General features: G+C 38.2%; 1 protein-coding gene across 1 annotated transcript; it reads left to right on the top strand.

The window, feature by feature from the left end:
- The first annotated feature begins 721 nt into the window (after positions 1 to 721).
- LOC110445603 (putative ammonium transporter 3) lies at positions 722 to 25,757 on the top strand. The gene is made up of 9 exons (XM_021490287.1): positions 722 to 861; positions 16,203 to 16,460; positions 16,852 to 17,137; positions 17,498 to 17,569; positions 21,058 to 21,117; positions 21,946 to 22,022; positions 22,381 to 22,494; positions 22,905 to 23,026; positions 23,352 to 25,757. The coding sequence occupies exons 1-9, from the start codon at positions 852 to 854 to the stop codon at positions 24,018 to 24,020; spliced, it is 1,668 nt and encodes a 555-aa protein (XP_021345962.1). The 5' UTR covers positions 722 to 851; the 3' UTR covers positions 24,021 to 25,757.
- The last annotated feature ends 219 nt before the right edge of the window (positions 25,758 to 25,976 follow it).

The raw sequence follows: 25,976 nt of genomic DNA, 5'->3' as shown, positions 1-25,976 counted from the left end.
ACAGGTAAATGCCGAATATATACATATACGAAAACAGCATAGTCCAGCGTTAAATAAATATACATGTTCTTTCATTTATTATATGAAAGTATTTTTATCGCTGATGTATGCAAAGTCATCGTCGGACACCCACGGTCGGTAAGTATACCGCCGTCGACAGTGAGTATCCAACGACGATGCAAAGAGCCCTTTTTTATATGCCGTATCAATCTTCCAAAAATCTTGTTTACTCCTTAAATACACATAATCATTCTTTTGACTTAACCCTCTTGTATTTTTGTTTAAGTTTTTCATGTGTGACCACCTAAGAATACAATCGAAGTGTACCTTGATTTATGTTTATTATTACCTGTAGTTTACTTCTACAGGTAATTGTAACTTGGACAAGCTTAAGTCCCGTGGCGTCAATCGACCCGGCCCACGGGACTGACATTGTTTCCACGCACGTTTCACTGATCTTCATTAATCGTGATTATAATTAAAAAATATCATCTTAAAACATTCTTCAATCAGTCTTTATTTCATTGTTGTCATTTTTACAACAGAGATCGATCCGCACGTTCTCCCGACAGCTGGTTGGTTGGTTGACGGGTTTTTCGCCTACATGATTCCACCCATGCAGGTTTCTTTTCACTGACGTAACCGCATATTACTCTTGAATCTGCTGTTGATTTAAAGACAAACTGTTAACAGCTGTGGCCGGAGACTGCTTTGGGATGACCACTGAGATTAACGGAACTACTCCTGGTCAGTTCTTCACGTCCGAAGGTCGTTACAGCATACGGGACGATCCCGTACGGTCACATGACGACGCCACGTGGATCTTGACCAGTGCGTTCATCATCTTTACTATGCAATCAGGTATGTCTGCTGTTTCAAACCAGAATGTCTGCTAATCTATTTCTCAACTGCTCATGAAAATGTCTTCCACTTGACGGTAAATACAAGTTAATATGGATTGTTGTAAGGACACCAGTAGTATTAGATACGTTCAATACAAGTTGTGATGTTACACTGGAGCTGATAATAATGAAGACGTTCTGTGTGATTCTATGAAGGCGACACATGTGCTGTTAAATTATTATATCTCATTATTTTTACCTGTTTGACTGGTTTACGTTAATAGCATGGCTTCAAATCGACATATAATTATGTTTTGCCTATTAATGAAGACTCCCGAGAACACCTCCTTTTCTGTACACTTCTTGGTTTACCATTGACGTGACCTACAGACAAGAGATTTCACAAATGAACGAGAGTATGTGTACTTACACATTTGGTGTGTGCGAAATAGTCGCCTTTTGGAGAAATGTCAGTTATTACTCTTGTTCAACACACATACAGTGTAACGTAATCCAACGATTGATATATGTTCTCTTTGCAAGTTGTTTCTTTCCGATATAATTGACAATGCATTTCCCTTGAAGTATGAAGGTTAACAAATCTTCATTTATCTCTGTACTTTTGGGGCAATAATTGAATCACTTTGGGTTTTATTTTTACCTTTCGCGCTCGAGTTTCCTCGGTTATATTTCTTTTATTCCGAGCCTCTATACAGTGAGCAAATGTGTCACACATGAGTTCCAAGAGACTAAAGGAGACGATGACAATAAGTTTATTGTCCTTGGTCTTCATGAAACAGGATTAATCTTAGGGAAACAAAGAATCATGTTTCCCTTCAAAAACGGCAATAAATGCAAATTAACTTCTGCGTATCACCGGCGAGTTTGAATTGTTTCCTAGTATTTAATTACAAAATCCCTCAAACTATAATAAACTGAAATTATTAGTTATCCTAATTTAATTTAAAGATTCCCTGCATGTAGGGCGTAAGAATGGTATCTGCTGCCCCCATTGCATGATCGTAAGAGGCGACTAAATTTCGGATCTTATCTTTTCTCTTCTTTATTAACAACTTTCTTCTTCCTAATGTTTCCCTTGACAATGCCTTTAGTTGAGCGTTCGCCCCTGTGAGGAAGGCTTTGGGTTCTGTCCCCTGACCGAGACATAACATGGTAGTTTCTACTCCTGCTTAACACTCAGCAATTTAGGAGTGGGACGACTGGTTCGCCCGTTGATAGTATAATGTGACCGGATGGGGTGTCCTGCTGGGTGTCTTCGGCAGTATGTTTCAGTGAGGTACATATGTAGCACTATAAAGTCGGCATCAGTTCCGCGCTATTACAAGGAGACAAACACGAACATATCGCAGCCTCCCAAAACACATACGCATACACTACACGCATGCATCTTGCACACATGGGAGGCCGTCCTTAAATGACCATAGCTGTTCATAGGACGTTAAACAATACTAAACAAAACCAATCAATCTAAACAGGAAATAATAATTGGAGAAGGTACGTCGCAACGATTAAAATAATATGACAATTACTCATCGATTGCATTATTTACGTCACTTTCATGAATAATTCATTACAAACGTAGATCAAGAGTCCACAGGTTGGACTAATTTGTGTTTCTTTATTGTTTCATTTATAATTAATCCCATTTAAGCTTTTGAATGATTATGACTATGTATTGAACAAATCAATATTCTATTGAAAAATTATTAATTTATTGATGAACTTGTTGGCTGTACTTTGACTATCAGGAAATGAAATGTTCTTCAAATTTTCAGCTTTTGATGTAAGTTAAGAGTGTTTGTGCTATGTAACTTCCGGCCTACCGCCGTGGTAATGGCCATTAGTGTTACACGGTGAACATGAATTGATCTGTGAATGCAGTGAAAGGCCGTGCACTTCCCGGCACTCAATATCCTACAGTGCCACGCGTGACAATGTGGCGACATCATGTCAGTATAGATTATCGTGAGTCTTTTACAGTCCTTTTGATAGTGAAGCCCAACTTGTTATCCGTTAGCTTAACCTTTTTTCCTCTTTGAAGATCAAAAGAAGACCAACGTCATGGTTTTCCCGGATGTATGAAAAAATTCCTATAAGTGACAACAATTTAGATGGCGTTTTATTGATGTAGATCTTAAATTATTGGAACGTCGCCTCCAGGAGAATGTGTATACGTGATAGATGTCAGGAAGATCACAACGAACTGGTGACAACCGGGTAAAATGTCGTACTTTCAACGACGTCACTTCCTGTTCTGCACGGGCTTTACTTTCTCTGTTAAATGGTTACATGTGTATTGCTATACAAATCAGCTGGCGTAACTCAACTTAAACGTGTTGACACAGAACATGATATGTTTCTTTGCATTTAATTATCCCTATGTGACATTTATACCAATATACAGTGTGTTTTATCCCTCAGCTGTGAGACATTTATACCAATATACAGTGTGTCTTATCCCTCAGCTGTGAGACATTTATACCAATATACAGTGTGTCTTATCCCTCAGCTGTGAGACATTTATACCAATATATAGTGTGTCTTATCCCTCAATTGTGAGACATATATACCAACATACAGTGTGTCTTATCCCTAGGCTGTGAGACATATATACCAACATACAGTGTGTCTTATCCCTCGGCTGTGAGACATATATACCAACATACAGTGTGTCTTATCCCTCGGCTGTGAGACATATATACCAACATACAGTGTGTCTTATCCCTCGGCTGTGAGACATATATACCAACATACAGTGTGTCTTATCCCTCGGCTGTGAGACATATATACCAACATACAGTGTGTCTTATCCCTCGGCTGTGAGACATATATACCAACATACAGTGTGTCTTATCCCTCGGCTGTGAGACATATATACCAACATACAGTGTGTCTTATCCCTCGGCTGTGAGACATATATACCAACATACAGTGTGTCTTATCCCTCGGCTGTGAGACATATATACCAACATACAGTGTGTCTTATCCCTCGGCTGTGAGACATATATACCAACATACAGTGTGTCTTATCCCTCGGCTGTGAGACATATATACCAACATACAGTGTGTCTTATCCCTCGGCTGTGAGACATATATACCAACATACAGTGTGTCTTATCCCTCGGCTGTGAGACATATATACCAACATACAGTGTGTCTTATCCCTCGGCTGTGAGACATATATACCAACATACAGTGTGTCTTATCCCTCGGCTGTGAGACATATATACCAACATACAGTGTGTCTTATCCCTCGGCTGTGAGACATATATACCAACATACAGTGTGTCTTATCCCTCGGCTGTGAGACATATATACCAACATACAGTGTGTCTTATCCCTCGGCTGTGAGACATATATACCAACATACAGTGTGTCTTATCCCTCGGCTGTGAGACATATATACCAACATACAGTGTGTCTTATCCCTCGGCTGTGAGACATATATACCAACATACAGTGTGTCTTATCCCTCGGCTGTGAGACATATATACCAACATACAGTGTGTCTTATCCCTCGGCTGTGAGACATATATACCAACATACAGTGTGTCTTATCCCTCGGCTGTGAGACATATATACCAACATACAGTGTGTCTTATCCCTCGGCTGTGAGACATATATACCAACATACAGTGTGTCTTATCCCTCGGCTGTGAGACATATATACCAACATACAGTGTGTCTTATCCCTCGGCTGTGAGACATATATACCAACATACAGTGTGTCTTATCCCTCGGCTGTGAGACATATATACCAACATACAGTGTGTCTTATCCCTCGGCTGTGAGACATATATACCAACATACAGTGTGTCTTATCCCTCGGCTGTGAGACATATATACCAACATACAGTGTGTCTTATCCCTCGGCTGTGAGACATATATACCAACATACAGTGTGTCTTATCCCTCGGCTGTGAGACATATATACCAACATACAGTGTGTCTTATCCCTCGGCTGTGAGACATATATACCAACATACAGTGTGTCTTATCCCTCGGCTGTGAGACATATATACCAACATACAGTGTGTCTTATCCCTCGGCTGTGAGACATATATACCAACATACAGTGTGTCTTATCCCTCGGCTGTGAGACATATATACCAACATACAGTGTGTCTTATCCCTCGGCTGTGAGACATATATACCAACATACAGTGTGTCTTATCCCTCGGCTGTGAGACATATATACCAACATACAGTGTGTCTTATCCCTCGGCTGTGAGACATATATACCAACATACAGTGTGTCTTATCCCTCGGCTGTGAGACATATATACCAACATACAGTGTGTCTTATCCCTCGGCTGTGAGACATATATACCAACATACAGTGTGTCTTATCCCTCGGCTGTGAGACATATATACCAACATACAGTGTGTCTTATCCCTCGGCTGTGAGACATATATACCAACATACAGTGTGTCTTATCCCTAGGCTGTGAGACATATATACCAACATATAGTGTGTCTTACCTCTCGGATGTGAGACATATATACCAACATATGTCTTATAACGAAATATGGTGATTTGACTTCTAGCTGTAACCCTGCTGAATTTTTTTTTTCTGTTTGTTGTTGACAATGAGCTTGAAGGGACAATTGGAGTGTGAGCCGGCTAAGCGTTGAGCTAATTAGTGTACAGAAGATAATCGAAAAGAGTAAGATCCTTGCCAGAATCTCGACGGGAAATTCATTAAGTACAATATCAGATAAGGTGGATTTAAAATTAATCTTTTAGATTACTTATTCAGCCTTAAAACAATGTTGACTAATAGGAACATTTCCCAATGGTACAACTTGTGACCTTAAGCTTGACCTGACGTCATTACAGGGATGGCCTAGTAATCAAAATAGTGGTTTACTTACGGCGTTGATGTGTCAACGTGTACGAACAAGACAGAGTACATTACATTATAGGTAATGATGCCTATATATGGAGGGTTCATGTGGGTTCATGGTGACGTAACTCGTGGTACAAATGCATTAAGGTACAGAAAAGTAGTGACACATGCCACAAGACCCAGATAATATGCCTGTAATGGCGTAGGTGTCCTGAAATAGACCAGAACTCACAGTTAATTCTCAATAAGTTTTTTATAACTTTCAGTCTTCCGACTCATTGGTCGTTCATAGGAGTTCAATACACAATATATGGTTGTTGAACACTACATAGACACCGAAGTGTTCGATAAATTGTGCCAAAGCACTGAAGTAAGAAAAATGTGTTCTGTTCCGGGATATACATTGGCCATAATATATACATACAGTAAATGGTACCTATAGATATACAACGGAAGTGCTACATAGGTCCAACAGACGAACCCAACAACATTACGGAAGTGACGTATGTGTCAAAATGTAGGATGAACCGATAATTACAACGGAAGTGACGTTGAATATGGTCATTAGACTGTATCGATCAATGCACCAGAAGTGGCGTTTATGTTTAATGTACGTTACCGAACGACAGAGCTGAAGGCATGTTTATATTCAATAAACCGACCAACACATGTATGTGTAACCTTCAGCAGAAGGAGCCTAGTATCACAAAGGAAACTACGTGGGTGTTTACTTGACAATATCGAGTAGTGACACAACGGAAGTGACGTATTTGTTCAATACTCGCAACCGAGCAAGATGACAAAATTGACTTAAATGCTTAAACTAAACGATTCATACCGAGTACTGAATAATGGAAATTCAAGATACCAAACAAAAGTTAAGGGTATCGAGAAAAAAACAGTAGATAATGCGTAGTCGTTAAAAGGACTGAATTTCAACAATTCATCGCAAGGAACATCATATATTATTTAGGCGGTACACTGATTTACTAAACTCCGGTACTAAATGAGTGTCATGGTTCCAATTAAACAGCTGTGCCATCTTGGTCGGAGACACCTATTGTAAACAGGTGCCCAGTAGACTTATACTTATGAAAACCTTGGATGGACATATTTTAGCCACGTGACTTTCGCTCTATTATTGTATAGTTATGAGTGTTGAGAATGTGACCTCGGCAATGGAAGGTAATGCGTTTGCTGACCCTCAGACGGACAGTATCTGGATTTTATCCAGCACTTTCATCATCTTCTCAATGCAGTCAGGTTGGTACAATTGTCAAAATGTCTCATGTGTTTTCTGTGTGATAGCCAACGCTACCAAAACCGTAGATATGTACCAAACCATGACTGGAATATCAGTCAGGTTTACTTCACAAAAGTCTAGAATGTCGTGTACAATGGAATCTCAAAGTTAACTAATCTTTTTGTTTGGTACGTATTCCCCCACAACCACACCCAATCGTACTTATTGGGTCAATATGAGTTTAAGGGGAACGACAGTTAACAAATTATGAATAAATTGAATTAAAAACTGAGAGACATATCAAATAATGCGGAGTTAACTTCCTTTGAAAAATGTGTTTTTGACGCGTAACTAACAATTTTTTAACGTTTTTTCTTAAACGTAACTAGGGCCTGGTTCCCAGTTCCGTTTATCTTAAACGGAACTAGGAACTAGGAACCAACTTCAGGCTCCCACTAACAATTGCGATTAACTTTGAAATTAACTAAAAATATAGCCTGGTTTTTTAGCCCACCATCATCTGATGGTGGGCTATTCAAATCACCCTGCGTCCGTGGTCCGTCGTCCGCCGTCCTTCGTCCGTCCGTAAACAATTCTTGTTATCTGTATTTCTCAAGAAGTACCAGAGGGATCTTTCTCAAATTTTATATGCAGGTTCCTGAGACTGATCGGATAAACAACATGGCCGACAGGCAGCAATCTTTGATTTTGATATTGAAAGTTTGTTATCGCTATTTCTCGGGAAGTACCAGAGGGATCTTTCTCAAATTTTATATGTAGGTTTCCCTTGGTCCTTAGCTGTGCAGGGAAACTTCTGAGATTGATCGGATAAACAACATGGCCGACAGGTAGCCATCTTGGATTTTGATATTGAAAGTTTGTTACCGCTATTTCTCCGGAAGAACTAGAGGGATCTTTCTTAAATTGTATATGTAGGTTCCCCTTGGTCCTAGCTGTGCAGGGCAATTTTAGAGACTGATCGGATAAACAACATGGTCGACAGGCAGCCATCTTGGATTTTGATAGTGTGGGTTTGTTACCGCTATTTCTCCGGAAGAACTAGAGGGATCTTTCTTAAATTGTATATGTAGGTTCCCCTTGGTCCTAGCTGTGCAGGGCAATTTTAGAGACTGATCGGATAAACAACATGGCCGACAGGCAGCCATCTTGGATTTTGATAGTGAAAGTTTGTTATCGCTATTTCTCGGGAAGTACGGGAGGGATCTTTCTCAAATTTTAAATGTAGGTTCCCCTTGATCCCTCGTTGTGTATGTTATATTTTGAGACTGATCATAAAAACAAAATGGATTAAAAGAAGAACTAAACAGATCTTTCTCATATTGCAATGATCGATTCTATTTCTTTCACATTAAGTACTGTACTAGTAAATATGTGAAATGACAAACTCACTTTGAAGGTTGGCTTTCATACACATCAGTATTAAGTTTAGATCAAAAGTTACCCCAAGGTGCATTTACTATTAACATGACTCGATCAAACAGATTAGAGGAAAGAAGAGAAAAGATCGAACTAACAAAGAACTAATGAAGATGGTACAAAGGTGGGCACCAAGATCCCTCTGGGATCTCTTGTTTCTACTAAAAAAACTCCAGTGTTGTATTGAATTTGAAAATAACTCATCAAACGGAAACCTATACCGTACAAGTCTGATCGTTATGTATATATTTTAGACTGGTCGAGAAAAGGCATTTTTAACGCCCATTTTTAATTCAATATTTCTTGTGTTTCTAAAGTAAGAGACGCAATAAACTTTTCGTTAATTTAATCCAAACCTTGTATGAGTTAAAAAGGAGTGACACAATCAGATATGTTCACGATTTCGGTGGAATTATTGATAACAGCACATGCGTCCATTCAACTTTGTAATCAATGTAGAGGATGTTATAAAACGGAATTAAATCTTATAAAATCTATTTAGATATAATTGAAACTGACAAAAACTAATAAAATCTTATAAAATCTAAAAAAAAAAAATATATGATGAAATGCTGCAATTTATTTAACTAAAATCCAAGAAGTGATGATGCCGTGACGGCGCTGGGACAGTGGTGCGAAGGTTATGGGTTCGATTGCCGTTGATCTATTATCCTTTTATTGTTGTGATCCGGATATATTTATGACAGCACTTGATGGTTGTTAACAGACTTGGTAAAGCAAAATAGTGTATTCTTCAACGCCGGATCTACAGTATCTGCAAACATGATCCCTACACACTCTCATTAAGATGGGTGTACCATTCCTTCTACATGTATAAGATTCATGCTTGTATCGGGTTGGTGTGGTCACATTGTCTTTTACGTCCTATAAGTAACAGCTATGGACGTGTAAATATGGAAATGGCGCCACAATTTTTTGTTTGACGATTGATGGATATTCCTTAATAACGCTGAGTCAGAAAAAGGAGAATTATTGATGATAAATACAAGGTACATAATTAGGAATGTGAGGTTTATGAAGGGATAACTGCAGTGATGAACGTGCACTTACGTTAAATGTAATAAGATGGTATAGCGAACTCACCTTTCACCGAGTCCACCGCATTCGTCCGTCCGTCCATCCGTCCGTCAAATCCAACATGACACAACATTTTTAGTGACGAATATGTTAGGGTAATGCTATTTGACCGAAAACATAATGAGATGAAATTTAATCAAATAAATTACCATGACCTACTTTCAATGTCACAAAAGTCAGTCAAATGTGTTCAAACAATATTTTAAAGATCCATAAGGTTTAGAAATAATGGTATATGACTTTTATTTTGCACGGATTTAATGTCTATTCAGATTAATGTCCCTGAACTGGTAAATATGCTAAAATGACTTCTCGTTGACCATAATGTTTAGAGTATTGACACTTGGCTTGTATAAAATTTTGTGTATTTTCATTTGGAATTTACGTCATCTGAGTGGCTCAGGTGATGGACCCATTGCGATCACTTTACGTATGTCGTGCGTAGGAAAACATTCACGGAGCTCATGGTGCAGGGAAGTCACTTAGTGCAGAACCTGAAACAATAGTTTACTTCTTAATCATCAACCTCAGATCGGGATCAGAATTTATTATCAAGATCGGTCTGACCCTTTCGGGGCCAGAGTGGCGAAGCCAAAGGGGGTCAAGCTAAAAGTTCAACAATCTTCTCCCACAGACCGAGATAATTTATGCTACATTCATATTCTCTTTATTGATAGAATGGTCTAAAGGTGCTTTATTGATCACAACTGTGAATTTCATATTCCCGGGCTACCCCCCCAATAAAAAGTGTTTTAAAAAACGGTTTCTTTTATTTAGAACTTTCTTTTATAAACATAATGTTGGTAAATTATGGCTATCTTGGTGAAGATTATTTTCTAATGCGCGTACCATAGCAACAAAATTAAAACAGAAATAACCAAAATATGGTGTTTTTGGAAATTTAACATTCAGAAATGAAAGCCTCCGTATGTGACAAACATAAAATCCTTTCTACGAATGAACACTTGTACGACAATGTTTAAGCATGTCAACTATTTGTTTGTTTGTGCATGAGGAGGCTTTCAAAAAATCAAGAGTGTTTAGTTAATTTCCTTCAAAATGGTAACGTTTCAACCAAATAGCGCACAACAGGCAATATTCACGAATTTTATTACGAAAATGCAGGTTTATGTCTCCCTTCATAATGCCATATCTCCTAAACCAGTTGTCGAATGAATTTAATATTCCATATTTGCGTACGTCATTTATTCCAGATTACGAATATAACAACTAATTATAAATCCCTGATGCGGCCAGAAACGGCCCTTAACGCCCCTAGTCCTATAACTCAGGTGACTGTTAAGGCCTCTTGTTCAACAGTAAATACATTAATATCAACGCCGACCGTAGCAAGGTTAGTAGATTAGAAAATGTTCGGACTTATCCCCTTTTTTCTTAAAGACCTTTTTTGTGACCTTTTGGTAATTTATCATGAGATACTAATAAAATCTTCCCCTACCTTGACAGTATGAGAGATTTCTCTGTCAAACCCTCCGGGAAGGGGAAGATTATTTTTCTCCCATCCTATTATTTCAGTCACAACTCCACCGACAGTAGTCTGCCATGTTTGTAAACAAAAACAAATGTGGGATATGCATATCGTCATTCACTTTTGATGACGTCACACTTATCGGTGACAAATTCTATGACGTCACAATTGAACACTTGCTTATCGGCACGAGACTATCTCCCCCTAGAGGATGACAAGCTGATCTTTCCTGGCTAAAACGGGAGACACACCTGTGAAGGATGGGAGAATAATTACTTCAGTCACAGCTCCACCGACAGTAGTCTGTCATGTTTATAAACAAAACACATGTGGGGTATGCATATCGTAATTCACTTTTGATGACGTCACAATTATCGGTGACACATTCTATTCAGATAGGAGAATCTCAACCCGAGGGGGAAGATTATAAAGTTGCCAACCACGAGGCTTTGTCGAGTGTTTGGCAACTTAAGAATCTTTCCCCGAGGGTTGAGATTCCCCTATCTCACCCACAAGTGGGTGAATGATATTTTTTCTCTTACCCTGTTCTCAAATTGTGTATCATATACACAATGTAATGATAACGTTACATGCTAAATTCACGGTTGACGTGACGTTGATTAATTGTTGACGTGACGTCATTGTATTGTTGAAGTGACGTCATGCCATTGTTATGAATAGGGGAATCCCCCGTCTCAACCCTAGGGTGAGACAAGGAATTCTCACACCGGTAAAAGTGCGGATACACCTGTACAGGGTAAGAGAAAGTATGGTCTCTTTAATAAAGCAATTGTTTTTCTGAAACCATGCTATATACAAGCGAGGGTGATATTGGTGGTATATATTTTTTTATTTTTCTGTTGAGGTTTTTTTCAAGTTAATCCATTTAGCAATTTTCTTTTATAAATGAATGTGAAGGTTCGATACGTCAAAGTCTCCCGTCTTCAGGTAATATTCTACACACAAAACTGGCTGATATGTTATTTTTTAAGTGTTTTGCATTCCATTTTCATGAGCATTCTTCGTGACACAAGCCTGCATCGTTAGATGTTAACAGCAGGCTACAGAATATGCCGGATGTAGAGCGATAACGCTAATTAAACATTCTAATCTTATTCTGCAAAATATTTTGGACAATATCACTCTCTGTATGATCAGCTATTGAAACCGTTTCCAATCAAAAAGCTTTGTACTTTCGATTAGAATTGCGTCAATAATCCGTCTGGTGCGCCGGGACGAATTGACAAGACCGATGAATAAAGGGTTTTACAGTTTAAAAACTACGCTTTTCCAGGAAGTACCAGTTTCACATAAAAAATGTATTAACCTGATTTAGTGGCTGATGCTATGTATTTACATGTTGTACGTATCGTAAGATTTTATCAAGTTTGTTTAAATAAATATCCTTGATCAATGAAATAAAAATTCAATCGTCGCATCTGTGAAATAAGTTCAAATCGTTCAACAAAAATCACTTAGATATTCATTAATGATATTTAATCTGTAGTGCTTGTTTGCTTTTAAGTCTGTTTAAATGAATCTGACTTTACCTGTTGCGTTTCATGACGTCATCGATAGCAATTAGCAAACATATGGATCGGAGTTATCAGCAGTTGTTGTTGTCATGGACTGATCACACCTGTAACTATTTTTAGGAAGATTAAAAAGACAATTTACAATTCCGTGGGGAGGACGAATGTTCCCCCTATCTTGATGCAGTTTACCAGTATGTACATGTAGGAAATTGAACAGGTACGGCTAAGTTTGAAAACAAATATTGCAAACTATACACTGCACTTATGTACTCGTAACTTACGCCGTTAAATAGTTAAGACAATGAACGAAACATCACGTGATAACGATATGCCGTCTAAGTACCGTTCTGCTGTGATGTCATTTTTCTTTTGACGTTTGAACATATTTCAGTTTCCGATCCCGTGATACGTCTTATCTAGACGACGTTATCACCCAACGTCATTAACTACAACATCTCTCTGACGGCGTATCTATGATGACGTCATTAACCTTAAGGACTACCTAAGACGACGTCACCTACATTACGTGTATTACGACGTTAGTAACCTAACGACTAACTAACAAGGAATCTAAACACTCGCACAATTATTACTAAGAATCTGGTTCAACGGTACTTCAATGCCTATAAGTATCTTTTGATGTCTTCCTCTGGCATGTCTCTTTAATCTTGCTTTGGTCGATTTCATGGGGTGATGAATTGAGTTGGTCTTGAAACAAATTTAATAAAACAGTTCATTAAATTTGTTTCAAGACCAACTCAATTCATCACCCCATGAAATCGACCAAAGCAAAATTCAATCCTTATATTTCAATCAACGTGTTTTTTCCCCCCAATAATTGGAAATTGAGGAGTCCATTCTGATCGTTTGTCCGAGGTTCTGGAGCTTGTGCAGGTCTACGTATTGACGTAATGTAAAAAAAATATAGTCCGTCATTGAAAGATCATCATACAATATGATGGTGTACGTTGATACGCCAAATTAAGTAGAAACAAAACACAAAACCATATTTTAAGTGTCATATTTAATTTTTGTTGATAAATTCATAGGATATCAATTTTTCTGATGCTTCATCGCGGAAGAACAATGTCTAGACGCGGTGCACAGGCTCAGCTGCGAGTCTACGGCAGCCATCGTTTTACTAGCTCGAAGTGGAGAGCCGCTAAATTTTGAGGTTCTTCATCTTCTGGAATGTGAAGCTGCAGTAACTGAATGTCGATTTAGACAGGAAACCAAACGTAGCTTGAATGGACGAAACATTTTATATGACATGGCTGTTCGACTGTATTTCAACTAAGACGGGACCACATGGATCTACCACAGGGGTTCGGTACAAATGTCTGAAATGCTATACTGATCAGATACGGGTCACGACACACATAAACATACATTTATACACATATGCTATACTGAAATGTGTCACAGCACACAAAAACATACATTTATATGTGTGTTTATGTGTGCTGTGACCCATATCAGTTATAGCATGAAATGTGTATTTCAGACATTTGTAACGAACCCCTGTGCATCTACGTTGTTTTCGATTTGTACCGGGGGCTTGCACAAGGCAGAATAGGTAGCTGTAGGGAGAATTTCTAGTGCAGTAGATCACTTGTTTTAAAAGCGATGTCCGTGTACGCTTCCGGTGACAGCGTACAGTCTCCGGGAAATACGTCTGATTTGCCAGGAATACATGGGGCTCTTCATCAATACCACGCGTTGGCCGTTCAGAGAAGTATCTCTTTGTCTCTCTGACTGGTGACAAAGATTCGGCATTAGATACATGACGCCTATGTTACCATGGTGGCTGTTCCTCGTAAGCAAAGACACTGTTGATTGGTCAGATTCGAAAATAAGATCATCTAAAATAACATAGTGTTAAAGAGCTGATTCGAAACTTTTATTAGTCCATTAAACATAGATAAAATTGCTCTCGTTCTATTAACCCGCACAACGTCCGACATTTGCAATTTCACAAAACTATGAACTCTGACGTCGGCGTTACCATGCGAAAAGACGTTCGCCAAAAATCTCTTGAAGAACTTACTTTTTCTTCCTCCGTTAGGGCCCGTTATCACGCTCAAACTCCAATTCTGTACTCAAGCCCAATTTCTTGTTCTTGAGATAAATCATGAAATATCATTTTTTCCCATTAAAATGAAATAAGTTTGGAGAGACTTAAAACCGAATACCGTTATCTCTGAAAACACAAAGCCTATTGATTGTGTCATATGATTTGAGCAAGTAACAAGAAAGCTTGAGCACAAAATCAATGCTTGAGAATAAGAACAGATCTATGAATACTTGCCCGAATGTTTCCAAAGTAAGAAATTACCTTTGATTGTGGGAGGCATTAAATGTAAGGGCGAGAGTTCGTAGTGTTTGTGTCTGTAAGTTTTTAATCGTCGTTTAGTTAACAGTACAGTTGTAATATAAGCCGGCAAATGACGTCGTTCATTACTTAATATTTACATTTCTACTGAACTTGGACTCAATATACTACTTAACATTTTAAAGGTTATTTTTCAATGAACTTTTCGGTTGGCGTAGGAATACATCAGCATATTATCAACCTGATTACTCTGTTACTTCGCGGAGCGCGGGAAATAGTTCCACTCATAGATTGTTTTCAATTTATATTTTTTTTGTCAGAAGTATTCAATTGAATTCAAATAATAATTTACATCTTAATTTGCTTATTCATCGTCTCACAGTGAGTGATGACGTCATACGTTTTAATACCTTCCGTGGGGTTAGACTTGCACAAGACCGATATTTTAGAAATTATCCGAACAAATATCATCGCTCTGAATGTAAATATAAGGATAGAATCCCATTTTGTTGACGTTTATGAGGTATAAACCTCAATTGGTCTTGAGACAAATTCAAAATGAACTGCTTCGCAGTTCATAAAATTTGTCTCAAGACCCATTGAGGTTTATACCCCATAAACCTCAACAAAACAGAATTCAATCCTTAAATGCCGCCATCTTGTTTTACCAACACCACCACCCTATGATTGGTTTGGTTTGGTTCAGCCTTTCAACAGCTATGGTCATTTAAGGACGGCCTCCCCTGTGTGCAAGATGCATGCGTGTAGTGTATGCGTGTGTTTTTTGGGAGGCTGCGATATGTTCGTGTTTGTCTCCTTGTGATAGCCGACTTTATAGTGCTACCTCACTGAAACAAACCAAATATCGACCATATAAATACCCAAAAGATGACGTCGTATCGCCCCGTATTCGTATCCAATCATCAGGCATGACATTGAATCAACTCTTACATGGTAATATTAGATGACACACTTTCCCTTTGTTGTCATGGGTTGAATCATGATGACGTGAAGGTTGGTGACTCATAATATTTACTCAGTGAAACTATTTTTTTGAAGCAACGGGCCAATATCCTTTTTATATCGTTACGATAACTGTTACGTCACAAAGCTGTGTGCCTAGAGCACATTTTCTTTGATATTCGTACGTTCCATCTCGTTTAATGATTTATAAACCACAATTCGATATCTAAATTCAACAATAAAGGACTTTTATCTCGGTGAATATGGGGTTTTTTTCGTAGCTGAGAAAGCGATATTAACCGAAACGAAATTTCACTTTCTCGGGTTCATATTACCACATATTCACCTCAACAAATGTATATAATTGATAATTATATAATCGCTTCCTTAAGGTTTCGGACTGCTGGAGAGTGGGTCTGTATCGGTGAAGAACGAAGCAAACATCATGGTGAAGAACGCCGTTGACGTAATATTCGGGGGCCTCACGTTCTGGGCGTTCGGATACGCGTTTGCGTTTGGCGAGGATGGCAATGCTTTCTGTGGATGGGGCCATTTCTTCGTGAATGCCAATGAGGATAATATCGGCTGGGTGTATTCGAAGTTCTTCTTTCAAGCCTCATTTGCCACCACGGCCACAACCATCGTGTCGGGTAAGTCTATTCCTACAAAGGTTGTCAGGTCTGTTCGTATGAAATAATTGCATACTTTGTGTTGTCCCTTTCCTTGTTCATCACAAAAAGGTCTTTTTCGTGTCGGTCTTCTCCTTTATGCATGTTGGCTCGCCATTTTATAAATGAAAGCTTACTGTTTAAAAATTAGTCATTTTGTAATTGTGTCAATGCTAGCTCACTGCTGTTAAGGTGGGCTATATCGTGCATGGAAGAATAAGATTCAGCCAATCATAGTTAGTAGACCATGAGCTCATTTTGTGAGGTACATATGTATAAGGATTCGACTTAGTCTTTAGATCGTAGGCTGTATGAACATCTACAACACGATCGTTTCACACTTGTTTTATGTAGGCGAGTTTAAATGTTTCAGGGTCGATGGCTGAACGGACCAAACTGGAGGCGTATATAGTTTTCTCAATGGTCAACACCTTCATTTTCTGTTTACCCGCCCACTGGGTATGGGCCTCTAACGGCTGGCTCCGGAACATGGGCGTGGTCGACATTGCAGGGGCGGGACCTGTTCACATTGTGGGCGGGGTTACCGGTCTCGTGGCGACAATGATGCTAAAGCCGCGTCACAATAGGTTCGTCACACCCGAAAAGGTGACCGTGATGGGATCTCCGACTAACGCAATCCTGGGGATGTTTATGCTTTGGTACGTTGTGTATTACAGGTGACTAATTGATATAGTAATTATGCCGTCATATGTAATCTGCACATTAATCCACCAAATTAAACAGGTGCAGCCGTGTACAATGATGTGGCATTATGGCATGTTTGAAGATCTCTAACCCCTACTTGCATTTTTCATTCATATAATCATATTGGCATTTAAATAAAATTCGGTTGAAACAATTTATTCATGCGATCACACCCTAGCTAGGGTCATTGGCTTGGAGTTACTAATTTGGAGGGTTTATCGTTATAAACTTAATGTTAAATATAAAATACATCATTAGGGGATTATGCAAGTCCCGACGCGTACTAAGCAATGATGGTACTTCTGTCTTTCTAGGTGGGGCTGGCTCGGGTTCAACTGTGGCAGTACGTTTGGTATATCTGGGGTCAAATGGGTGTTGGCGGCAAGGTAAGAACAGAATAGGTAGACATGCATAGTGTACGTGTGGTACTAGATAACTGTTATATACAATATCATTCAATGTAAAGATCACGCACTTGTCAAATGACAACACAATTTATAACGTTTTCCAGCGTAAATTTCGATTGCGATATTGGTTGTAAATTGAACACTATTTAAATGAACTGCTGAAGGAGGAAATTGACACGGGTTATACACTGTCTCCAAATGTACTAACTCCCTGGTCAACTCATGTACTAACTCCCTGATCAACTAATGTACTAACTCCCTGACCTACTTATATATAAACTCCCTCATCAACTAATGTAATAACTAACTGACCTACTTATATATAAACTCCCTCATCAAATAATGTATTAACTCCCTGACCTACTTATATATAAACTCCCTCATCAACTAATGTAATAACTCACTGACCTACTTATATATAAACTCCCTCATCAAATAATGTACTAACTCCCTGACCTACTTATATATAAACTCCCTCATCAACTAATGTAATAACTCACTGACCTATTCATATATAAACTCTCTCACCCTCATCAACTAATGTATTAACTCCCTGACCTACTTATATATAAATTACTTCATCAACTAATGTATTAACTCCCTGACCTACTTATATATAAACTCCCTCATCAACTTATGTATTACCTCCCTGACCTACTTATATATAAACTCCCTCATCCTCATCAACGTATGTATTAACTCCCTGACCTACTTATATATAAACTCCCTCATCAACTAATGAATTAACTCCCTGACCTACTTATATATAAACTCCCTCCTCCTCATCAACTAATGGATTAACTCCCTGACCTACTTATATATAAATTCCTTCATCAACTAATGGATTAACTCCCTGACCTACTTATATATAAATTCCTTCATCACCTAATGTATTAACTCCCTGACCTACTTATATATAAATTCCTTCATCAACTAATGCATTAACCCCCTGACCTACTTATATATAAACTCCCTCATCAACTAATGAATTAACTCCCTGACCTACTTATATATAAACTCCCTCCTCCTCATCAACTAATGGATTAACTCCCTGACCTACTTATATATAAATTCCTTCATCACCTAATGTATTAACTCCCTGACCTACTTATATATAAATTCCTTCATCAACTAATGTATTCACTCCCTGACCTACTTATATATAAATTCCTTCATCAACTAATGTATTAACTCCCTGACCTACTTATATATAAACCCCCTCATCAACGTATGTATTAACTCCCTGACCTACTTATATATAAATTCCTTCATCAACTAATGGATTAACTCCCTGACCTACTTATATATAAATTCCTTCATCACCTAATGTATTAACTCCCTGACCTACTTATAAATAAACTCCCTCATCAACTTATGTATTAACTCCCTTACCTACTTATAAAAAAAACTCCCTCATCAACTAATGTATTAACTCCCTGACCTACTTATATATAAACTCCCTCATCAACTTATGTATTAACTCCCTTACCTACTTATAAAAAAACTCCCTCATCAACTAATGTATTAACTCCCTGACGTACTTATATATAAACTCCCTCATTAACTAATGTATTAACTCCCTGACCTACTTATATATATTAATCCAGAGCAACTTATATATAAACTCCCTGATCAACTTATGTACTTACTCCCTGGTCCACTAATGTATTAACTCCCTGATCAACTAATGTACTAACTCCCTGGCCAACTAATGGATTCACTCCCTGATCAACTAATGTACTACCTCCCTGGTCAACTAATGTATTCACTCTCTGATCAACTAATGTACTAACTCCCATATCAACTTATGTAGTAACTCCCTGGTCAACTAATGTACTAACTGGGTGGTCAACTAATGTATTCACTCCCTGATCAGCTAATGTACTAACTCCCTGGTCAACTTATGTATTAACTCCCTGGTCAACTAATGGACTAACTCCCTGGTCAACTAATGGATTAACTCCCTGATCAACTAATGTACTAGCTCCCTGGTCAACTAATGTATTAACTCCATGGTCAACTAATGTACTAACTCCCTGCTCCCTCATCAACTAATGTATAAACTCCCTGACCTACTTATATATAAACTCCCTCATCAACTAATGTATTAACTCCCTGACCTACTTATATATAAACTCCCTCACCCTCATCAACTAATGTATTAACTCCCTGACCTACTTATATATATTAATCCAGAGCAACTAATGTATTCACTCCCTGATCAACTAATGTACTAACTCCCTGATCAACTTATGTAGTAACTCCCTGGTCCACTAATGTACTAACTCCTTGATCAACTAATGTACTAACTCCCTGGTCAACTAATGTACTAACTCCCTGATCAACTTATGTATTAACTTACTGATCAAATATTATACTAACACCCTGGTCAACTAATGAACTAACTCACCAGTCAACTAATGTATTAACTCCATGATCAAATAATATACTTACTCCCTAATCAACTTATGTATTAACTCTCTAATACAGTACAATAATGATGAACTCGCTGATCAACTAATGTATTAACTTCCTGATCAACTAATGTATTAACTCCCTGTTCAACTAATTTACTAACTCCCTGATCAACTAATGAACTTACTCCCTAATCAACTAATGTATTAACTTACTGATAAATTGATTATTACTAATGTACTTACATGTACTCCCTAATCAACTAATGTATTGACTCTCCTAAATCCCTGAACATCTAATGTACTAACTCCCTGATCATATAATGAACTAACTGCCAAATCAACTGATGTATTAACTCCTTGACCTACTTCAATATTAACTCCCTTATCAATTTATGTATTAACTCCCTTGTCCACTATTGCATTAACTCTCTAATACATTAATTATGAACACCCTAATCAACTAATGTATTGACTCACTGATCAATTTATACCCTAAATCCCTGAACATCTAATGTACTAACTCCCTGATCATATAATGAACTAACTGCCAAATCAACTGATGTATTAACTCCTTGACCTACTTCAATATTAACTCCCTTATCAATTTATGTATTAACTCCCTTGTCCACTATTGCATTAACTCTCTAATACATTAATTATGAACACCCTGATCAACTAATGTATTAACGCACTGATAAATTAATTATTAACTCCCTGGTCAAATAATATATTAACTCCCTGGTCAAATAATGTACTAACTCCCGAATACACAGTCAAGCTTGTTTCATGCTAGATAATTCGTTATAAATCGTTCACCATCTAAGAAACGGTGTTTCTGTGTTTCTGCAATTTTAAGCCGAGCACGAAAAGGAAATTCTAAAACATTCTCACATGTCAAGAGTAACTCCTAGCTTTGTTCTGATTGAAGACAACTCGAATTTAGTACACATATACGTTTATGTAGTAACAACGTGGACATTATTTTAAGGGTCACAAAATATTTCAAGTTATCATGAGAAAATTAAGGTTGTGTACTTTCTCATTTTTCAGGTCAGCAGTTTCAACCGTCACAGCGTCTGTAGCAGGAGGGAGTATGGGGCTGATGATGAGGTAAGGGGCATAACTTGATGACGAGGTAATGGTCATTTGTGAACTGTAATATGTATACCAAGGTATAATGGTCAGTAGTGAATTATGAGATCGATGACGAGGTAATGGTCATTTAAGAAATATAACATTGATACCAAAGTATAAGCAACAGTAGTGAATCATGAGGTTGATGACGTGGTAAGCGTCAGTAATGAACTGTGAGATTTGATGACGTGGTAAGGGTCAGTATTGAACTGTGAGATTGATGGCGTGGTAAGGGTCAGTCGTGAACTATGAAATTGATGACGTAGTAAGCGTCAGTATTGAACTGTGAGATTGATGACGTGGTAAGGGTCAGTAGTGAACTATGAGATTGATGACGTAGCAAGCGTCAGTATTGAAATGTGAGATTTGATGACGTAGTAAGGGTCAGTAGTGAACTATGAAAATGATGACGTAGTAAGCGTCAGTATTGAACTGTGAGATAGATGACGTAGTAAGGGTCAGTAGTGAACTATGAAAATGATGACGTAGTAAGCGTCAGTATTGAACTGTGAGATTGATGACGTGGTAAGGGTCAGTAGTGAACTATGAGATTTATGACGTAGCAAGTGTCAGTATTGAAATGTGAGATTTGATGACGTGGTAAGGGTCTGTAATAAAATGTGAAATAACATGATCTGTGAGATTGGTGACGTGTAACGGTTAGTAATGAACCATGAGATCGATGATGTGGTTAGGGTCAGTAGTGAAATGTGAGATTGATAACGAGGTATAATGGTCAGTTTTAAACTGTATCGTTGGTTCTGTTTCACAACTGCATATTAAAGAAAATTCCTTTTGTTTCAGTTACGTGATTAAGCAGCGTCGGTTTGACATATCGTACATGATCAATGGTGTGCTGGGCTCACTGGTTGGGATAACGGGTTTGTAGCATAGATTGGATCTATGACCTGATCTCTCAACACGTAATTCTGTAATATCAACGAATTCAAAAGATTTGAATTGGAGATTTTTGATTTTTTGAAAGATTTTACTAATTGCGTGGAAGCACAGCTCTAATAGCTTTATCATAAACGGGTAATGTCTCCAGGATATTTTTTGGGAAGTGAATCTTCATTTAAATAAGTTTTCTTCAATAAACTGATATTACATACTTCTGAAGCTTACCTAGCACATGATGAAACCAAAAATGTAGTATGATTTTTTCAGATCTTGTCGTGGTCCTGTGTTACGGCAAACGTGAATGTATTTGTAGCAATAACCCGTGTGTCTATGTTACAGCTAATTGCGCCATAGCTGAGCCCTGGGAGGGGCTACTGATCGGAATTGTCGGAGCACTTATCACTAACCTCAGTGTGGAGTTGATCAGCAAACTCAAAATAGACGACCCCGTCGGTAGGTCAATTATTAAATGTCTTGAAAATGATAGTTTTGTTCACCGCAAGATCGTAAAAAGACAGGAATGAATACCTCAATATTTAAACATTAACATTTCTCAATGATATGCTCCAGTAAATATAATATCATACGTGTTTGGTCCTTATATATGTGCCTACTCAAGTTTTTAATTGATCAAAACATTAAAGTACATAGTCCGGTCGGTTGCACTCTGTTGATAAAGCCCAAAAACTACATTGCGAAGGGAGCTAACTCCTTCTTCATTCCCGATACAAGTAGTATTTTTCGACAGCAATGTGTAAGGAAGTTCTTCAGACCAATGAGTTGAGTGGCCTAAATCTGTGCAATTGATAAATAGTTATAGGTTAATGGTTTCACAAGTATTTCTGCATGCATTTCCCTGACAGGATGTGTAGGTACGCATGCGTGCTCAGGTGTGTGGAGCCTTTTATCGGCCGGCCTCGTTACGAAGCCTGATAATCTCTCGGAGGCCATGCAGCTGCACAATGTTCGGCAGGGATTATTCCACGTATGTATCCGGGCACCTGACCCCGCCTCTTCATTAAATATGTATCCGGGCACCTGACCCCGCCTCTTCATTAAAACTGTATTTCACTTATAATTACTCAGATGGTAGGGAAAGATTGTCATTGATAGGTCTGGCTTCATTTTGTTTGTCCTTTTACAAGTCACGTATATATTATACTTCTCAGCAGATATTGAATTGCTGATGAAAATGAAATCTCCGTTTACGTGATCGAAAGTTAATCTTCTATAACCATTTATTTATTGGCCTACAGCCATACCAGATGTATATGTACACATGTTGATGAAGGGGAGCACATCTTTTTCAGGGAGGTGATTTTTACCAGTTAGGTATCCAGACCCTCGCCGCCTTGGTAATCATTGTATGGACGATCGTGAACGCCTTCTTCTGGCTGAAGTTGATCGACTTGGCGATTGGTATCCGCGTACCTCTGAAGGAGGAGTTACTCGGGGCCGATATTGTAGAGCACGCCGTTGGGGGAGTCATCTACAGCAAGAAGGCTAGGAAAATTGTGTATTCTCCAGACATCGACTCGGCCCCGTCCCCCGGGGAAAGTGATCAAGGAGACACTGAGATTAACAAAGCGATGCAGAGGAGCCGACGTCACAGTCTCGGTGTCCGCATAGGCAAATGCAGATACAAAAGCACAAATGATCCCACAAAAAGTAAAAAGAATATTAAGATGCGTACTAGATTCTCAAAATTATATCAACGCCCAAAACATGATATCAATCAGAATGGAGATGTGTCGAGAGAAGCAACGCATGAGGATATTTACAGTATACATGGAAATATGTGTTTAAGAACGAACAGCTCTTTAGCAGCGTACATCAATGACGAGGTGACGTTTACAAACGATGGAGTCACGCCGGACACGGATGTAAAATTAGACGTTGGGAAGGGACATAACTCCGTACTGCAACATCGAAATGGCTTCAGCCATAGTCCGCGAAACAAAATTATTACGTATTTGTAATGCATTGGGTGTCCGTGTTGCAAGGAGATTAAGAACTTTAAATTGGTTGTGACGTATATTTAGTGACATATTTGTGATCTGCATGGTACAATACACACTGTTTGTCCTCCTGTGGCCTTTGTATTTGTACAACTTGTGTATCTGGCGATGAAATATTTGTACCGAGTTGTGTTTGGATCAGAGAGTAAAATTTGGATGTGGCTTTGACATACTGTATTTGTAATGAGACGTGTTTGGATCAGAGGGTATAGTTTTTCTGGCTGGAACGTATTTGTAGCGACGTTGTGTTTGGATCAGAGAGTACAGTTTTTCTGTATGGAACGTATTTGTAGCGACGTTGTGTTTGGATCAGAGAGTACAGTTTTTCTGGCTGGAGCGTATTTGTAGCGACGTTGTGTTTGAATCGGGGAGAATAATTTGCGTCTGGCTCTTACGTATTCGTAATAGATACCTCTTTGGATCAACGTCAAGCACAAATTGTCTTGTTGTGACATATCTGTAGCGAGTTGTGTTCGGATCAGAGAGTATAATTTGTGTCTGGCTGTGGCATACATGTTTTTGTAATGAGACCTGTTTGGATCCTAAGCCAGACACAAATTGTCAGGTTGTGACATATCTGTAGCGAGTTGTGTTCGGATCAGAGAGTAAAATTCGTGTTTGACGTACTTGTATATGTTGTGAGACGATTGTTGACAGGGGATGGGAAGGGAAGTTGCACTTTGTGGTGAAACATTTGTTGGTCTCATATTGGCTTATATGCATTTTCCTCGACTCCTTGAAGTGCATATGCACATCATCTCACCTCATATGATAACAATACAATAAATCTTCTTAATAATGATGTACCTGTATTTGTTTCTAAAACTTCAACCTACCATTACATTAACAAGTACGATAAAGATGATTCAATAATTCAACTTTTTAATTATCCTTGATATACATTTCAAACAAGGTTAGTCACATCGGGTTAAGTACAAAGGCATAGCCATACACTATCATTGAATATAAATACATATAATTAAATATCAATGAACCGCAATCAGGAGTAAGGAAACCGCTCTGACAATACCTGACAAGGTCATGTCTACAAAGAGTTTTATAGCATCATGCATCAAGTACATTTCTAATATTTAAATGATCCAAATTCAAATACGATTTTATTTCAAGTTTGTACATTTATTTTGGCGTCAAAATAGTGGCGTTAAAGGACATGTCGAAAGTGTATTACGTTAGAAAAGTTTTTTGTTTTTTTATGACTTTATAAATCTTATAAGGTTATATATTTAAAAATTTGAATTAATAACGCGCTTTGCAGTCAAACACTGATATTCGCACGGAGGTTTACTTTTAGATGTTCGAGCGAAAACATTGCAGTCAACCCGTGTTTACTTTAACTGCAGGTATGTCGTGAAATTTATTTAAAAACACTTTCTTTCAAGTGTCCATGAACCAAAAAGATTTAGATTCATTCAACAAAACCGAAAATGAAACGTATCCCAATTCAAAGATCAGGTTAATTCACATACATTTAAGACCAAAATGTTAGTAACAAACTAGAGCTGAAAACGTGATATCTGCGAGATTTCGAAAATTTAGAATGAATATTACAAATTTGTCAACAAGCATGAAACACTGACTACAGTTTTCTGCTATGAAACAGTATTTATTATTACCCAATAGTCTATATATATTATAATTAGTAATATACAATTGTTTCATGGCTATTTGGGGAACAGTCAAAACTATCATTCCGAGGTAGGGGGAAGCCCTGGCGAACAGTTCCACAGGGCTTCCCCCTACCGAGGGATGGTAGTTTTGACTGTTTCCCTAATAGCATTGAAACTATTGTTTTATTACCAAATAGATATTTTAGTATCAATGCTGAGGTCAAATAAACGCTTTAACGGGGCTCTCAATGGGAGATTTCTGCGCATCGAACTCGCGTCGGGTAACAGT

Source organism: Mizuhopecten yessoensis, unplaced genomic scaffold, assembly GCF_002113885.1.
Source record: "Mizuhopecten yessoensis strain PY_sf001 unplaced genomic scaffold, ASM211388v2 scaffold2329, whole genome shotgun sequence".
Taxonomy (NCBI): domain Eukaryota; kingdom Metazoa; phylum Mollusca; class Bivalvia; order Pectinida; family Pectinidae; genus Mizuhopecten; species Mizuhopecten yessoensis.
The sequence above is the reverse complement of the archived record's forward strand: the minus strand, read 5'-3'. Positions and strand labels throughout refer to the sequence as shown.